The sequence below is a fragment of the Cryptomeria japonica genome, chromosome 4 (genome assembly GCF_030272615.1).
Source record: "Cryptomeria japonica chromosome 4, Sugi_1.0, whole genome shotgun sequence".
Taxonomy (NCBI): Eukaryota; Viridiplantae; Streptophyta; class Pinopsida; order Cupressales; family Cupressaceae; genus Cryptomeria; species Cryptomeria japonica.
This window is the reverse complement of record NC_081408.1, coordinates 776,584,563-776,589,474: the sequence shown is the minus strand read 5'-3', so window position 1 is coordinate 776,589,474 and position 4,912 is coordinate 776,584,563. Positions and strand designations below refer to the sequence as shown.

The window sequence follows — 4,912 nt, the reverse complement described above, 5'->3', positions numbered from 1 at the left end:
TTGTTTTAAGTTTTAGTGTTGTCTTTCAAGTTGTAATAATGGACCAACCATTTGGGACTCAGTGGAGCCATGGTTGAGTTGTCCAAGCTTTGATATGTTCAGGATGTTGATATCCTAGGAAGTTGTAATGTTGATGTTGTTACAGAGCCATCATGTCATAGGGTGCAAGACATTGTTTTAGGTTTCCTAGAATGCATTGAGGGTCTTTTGGAGCCTTCAAGTACACCTAAGTGCAAAGTTTCATCTTAAGGATCAAAAAATGTAAAAGTTGTTAAGCAATTGCAAAAGTTGCATTTTTTATGTTGGCGGTGAAGAAGCTGGTTCTAACCAATTGAACCACGTAGTTTAAAGCCCAAGACATCATCATTGTATGGGTTAGAATTTCTGGAATGCAAAAGCAAGTTTTGAGTTGTAAGGAAAATCTTGTGTTGCCACCGTTTTGACTATTTTTGTTTGTTTTTGCCTTGTTGTATGGCCCAGTAAGACCTTGACCGAGGAATTTACTTGCAGGGGATGAAAGATTGTTGATTCTACTTTCCAATAAGGTAGATTAGCAAGTTTGATTGTGTCTGGTTGTAGAGATTAGATCCATTCTCTGTGACTAGGTGTAAAACCCTTGCAAACTAGGGTTTAAGCAAAAATGGCTCTAACCTAAGCATCCATTGATGGCACCAGTTGAAATCAAGTGGAATGATAGGTTAGGTTTTGTACATATGTTTATAGTAGGTTTTTGGTTTTGTAGGCCGTTGTGGTGTTTCTACAATGATACCCTAGGCTCACAACTAGGAGTTGGTGAGTTTAGGACAACAGAAGATGTGCGATTACAGGGCACATATGGATTGGTAGAAGGGAAGTAGATACATGATTGGAGATATAATTGAATGTCCTTTCAGAATCATTGATTGGTTTGTGCAGGTGTTTTGACTGGTGAAGCTTTCCAAAGCCATCTTTCCAAGTCACTCGGTAGGCCTAAAACCCTTAAAAATAGGGTAGTATTGGAAACCCCATGTGTACGAAGAACTCAGATGGCATTTTGAAATATTGTATGTAACTCTGAAAAGGGTACTCAAATCTATAATTTATTTGTGGCCTTGTGTGGGAATATTTGAAACAAGGCCCTGAAAACTGCCATAGGAGGGCTAATTGTATTAGGCCTATTTGGAGCCGGTAGAGACCAAGAGAGGTTGAGAAAGCTTGGCGATGGGTTTGAAGGTGACCAAACTAGTTGAAGACACCAAAAAAATTGTGTAACCTCATGTTGCACTCTTGAAACAAGTTTGTGATGTGGGATCCTTTGCAGAGGTTGTTGGAGCACGTAGGAGTGGTGTTAGGGATTGAGGTGGAGGCCTCAATAGGAAGTGTTGATTGTGTAAGATCAATGGCTATACCTTGGAGGCAAGCCAAAGTGGATTAGACCTTGGAGGTCTAAATAGAAAAACCCCTACCAAGTACCATTGGATGGGCTTGAGGAGTTAGAGGGTTGATGAGAGCAACCAAGACAACCTGGTGATTAGGATCTACTCCAAGAATATCTACATCATTTTCTCTTCCTCTATATGTTTTAGTGCTAAATGAATGTCTTTAAATACCATGACACGACTAAATGAATGTCTTATAATATTATGAGATAGCAACATGTTGAATAAAACTTGTGTCAAGTCAACTCATAACAGCTACTTAAAGGGGTGAGAATGTTAGAACTTAAATTTGATGACTTGGGTTTTGGGGGTCATTCCATGCTTCTCATTGTTGATTTAGGTAAACTTCATGTCCAATGGAAATGATTTGAAGAGATAAAGTGCCAATTTCAAGGTGGGGAATGAATATTAGGGAATGCAAACAAGATAAGTGTAAAATAGGGATGAATAGGAATGTGACTATCAACCAAGCCTAACACAAGAGCATCCCACTTGTTGATATGTTATTGTATTAAGACATGCCAATCAAGATGAGTAAAAACCTAAATAGGATATAGCATTGGTATGGTAATTTTATCCTTACAATATTTAAAACTTATTTTAATTTAAATTATAGACCAAAAATATTGTAGATCAATTGGTTGAGTATAATTGGTGAGAATGATATTAGGTTCCTTGATTTTGTCATCCACCAAAATTTCAAATTCCGTAAAGATGCAAAACAATTGGTGAGAATGATATTATGTTCCCTGATTTTGTCATCCACCAAAATTTCAAGTTCCTTAAAGATGCAATCAGAAAAACAAGACTGAAATAAACATCCCTCAATTTTTAACTCTTAACAGAAAAAATATGCAACTTTGATTTGTGTTCTCAAAACTAACTACTGACAAAAACAATCACAAACTACTATAAAGACCTGTCAATAAAAAAAATAAAAATTATGGATCAAATCTTTTTAAATTTAGAACTTCACTAAGTAATCTCTTAAAGACAACTTTATACATGATTTAAATCTGAAAAAAAAAAAACTCCACTCTTTTCATTTATTCAAAAATTCTGGGAAGGTTACTTTTATACTAACATTTTGTGTAATTGTCATGTGAGGGTTTTTAATGATGGATAAAGAAAGAAAGAAAGATTCTTTTATAGTTCAAGATAACGTACGGTCTGTATATGGGTCAACAGATGGCTTATAGCAATATGAGACTACCCCGTACCCCTTGTGGGACACACCTAACTGTGCTACAAATAAGGAGTATATACATTACCTCCTGTAGAATTTGAACTTGTGATCTGTCTTTCAAGAACACATATGTCCAAACACAAATTCTCCACTGTCAAACCTTATTAAGCTACAATTGTTAGTGATATATAGTAATGTTCCTTATAAGGTTAGTTAAGTTGGCAGCCTCCTAGTCTGATTGCCCTGACCTGACATGAGGGAAAGTATCAGATAATTGCTGGAGGGACAATTGGTTGGCTGGATAGTTTCCTCAGTTACCTAGGTTGTGGCCCTCACTGTGGCACTGCGTTTGAGAAGGCAAAATTCAGCTCTGTATTTCAGTCCTACATGACTACCTTTATGTATCAATTCTCCTGCATTCAGCTGACTCACCTTTTAGGATTTCCCTCTTTGAGCTCTGAGAATCTCCTTTTCTCTCTGTCTAGAGCTTGACCTACATCCTACTTGCAGCATAAAACTTAACTCGAGATGACCCCCTGCTTCCACTGATGACTACCTTTATGTATCAATTCTCCTGCATTCAGCTGACTCACCTTTTAGGATTTTCCTCTTTGAGCTCTGAGAATCTCCTTTGCTCTCTGTCTAATGCTTGACCTACATCCTACTTGCAGCATAAAACTTAACTTGAGATGACCCCCTGCTTCCTCCATATCCTTAAGCACTGATGGGGTTTTGCATTTTTTGATGATTTGCCACAGTGCTGCTATGGCAGCATCTGTGCCCACCTCTGAAACTCTTGCAATTTTCTGGACAAGAACAATGATTCCGAGAGGATGCCCACAGACAGAGGCTCTGCCTTCTGCACTTTGGCACAGGATTTCTAACAGGGAAAGAGCTTTCTCGGTCAATTTTGAATTTGCTTGGGAAAGAATCTCAATCAGGGTAACTGCAACTCCAGCTTCAACTGCCCTCATTCTGTTTCTCCTCACAGGACTGATAATCAGCAGTACTTCTAAGGCAGTTTTGACGGCTGATTGGCATTCATCTTGGAGCAGCAAATTCAAATTCTGAAAGGTTTCTTCATCAGGCCGAAAAACAGCTTTGAGGTTCTGATCTGCAGTCAGAAGCCCATAGAGAACTTGTGCTGCATGGAGCCTAGCATCCATGCTGCCTTTACTCAGAAACCAGCTTATCATATCTATGGTTGTTGGGCTTTTCAGAGCACTCATGCATTCTTCCTTAGCTTCATGGATGGGGAGGCTTGCCAATATTGCCAAGGCTTCTTCCCTACACATGATTTCTCTTCTGCTTAAAATGTATAACAGCGCTGAGTGGCCTCCTGATGCAGCTATTAAAGCCATGTTTCTCTCACTTCTCTTAGCCAAATCAGCTAGGGTTCTCAAATTTCCCAAGTGGGCAGAAGAATTTCTAATGTTCAGCAGCACCTGCTCTATCTCTTTCTCATCAGGGTTACTGGAGGAAATGTTGTGGGTACCCTGTATCCCTGAATTGGAGGAGCACCAAGCTTGGATGAGTCTCTTCAATGTGTGATTAGGGGTAAGGTCTAGGGTTTCCAAAACCTGCATTGTAGATGGGCATGACAAATTGCCCTCCTCAAACCATCTCTCAATGCTCTCCCTGTCATATGTGATTCCAGTGCAGATGGTCACTGGTTCCTTCATTACTTGTTGGGAGATTGGACACCTGAAAAGGTAAGGAATGGATATTGCATCCATGGATTATGATAAGTCTCACCCAAATCAAGATACCCAGTTGTGATATCACTGACTAAAAAATTGGTTATGAAGCTTCTTTCTGATGAAAGATCATGGAATGTGATCCAAAACATCGAAACACAAATACACAGTTATGACCCAGAAGCATGTACAATAGTTCATGGCCCGGAAAAATCATATCATCTATAAATATGAAGCCTCCTAAATGCATGGATTGAGAGAACAGGCTCTGGAAATTGAAAATGGTAATGCAGTGAAAGGGGATTTTAAGAGGAAATACAGACTTGAAGAAGTCAGAAAACTGCTTACATCTACCCGGTTGTGTGACAAACTGGGGGTAGAAAATTGAGCAGCAGTTGACCTGTTTAACATTGAGAGCCATTATCCACGTATATAGGTTTGAATTGAAAAAGAGTCATCTGGGAAGGTTACAGAATTCTGCTTTCTATTTAAGGCAAAACTGCGCCAACTAATAGTTTGACCTTTTAAAGGTATACTGTAGGAAGAAAGCAACCTTCCAACTACGTACTACATTTAATTTGAAAAGAATATTTTAATAAATTTATTTTATT

The 4,912-nt window shown here is 38.7% G+C and overlaps 1 protein-coding gene across 1 annotated transcript; it reads right to left on the bottom strand.

Moving 5' to 3' along the window:
* Positions 1 to 2,460: 2,460 nt before the first annotated feature.
* On the bottom strand, positions 2,461 to 4,678 carry LOC131031975 (E3 ubiquitin-protein ligase PUB23). The gene has a single exon (XM_057962842.2). It carries the CDS (start codon positions 4,338 to 4,340, stop codon positions 3,201 to 3,203), a length of 1,140 nt encoding a protein of 379 aa, XP_057818825.2. The 5' UTR covers positions 4,341 to 4,678; the 3' UTR covers positions 2,461 to 3,200.
* Positions 4,679 to 4,912: the final 234 nt, after the last annotated feature.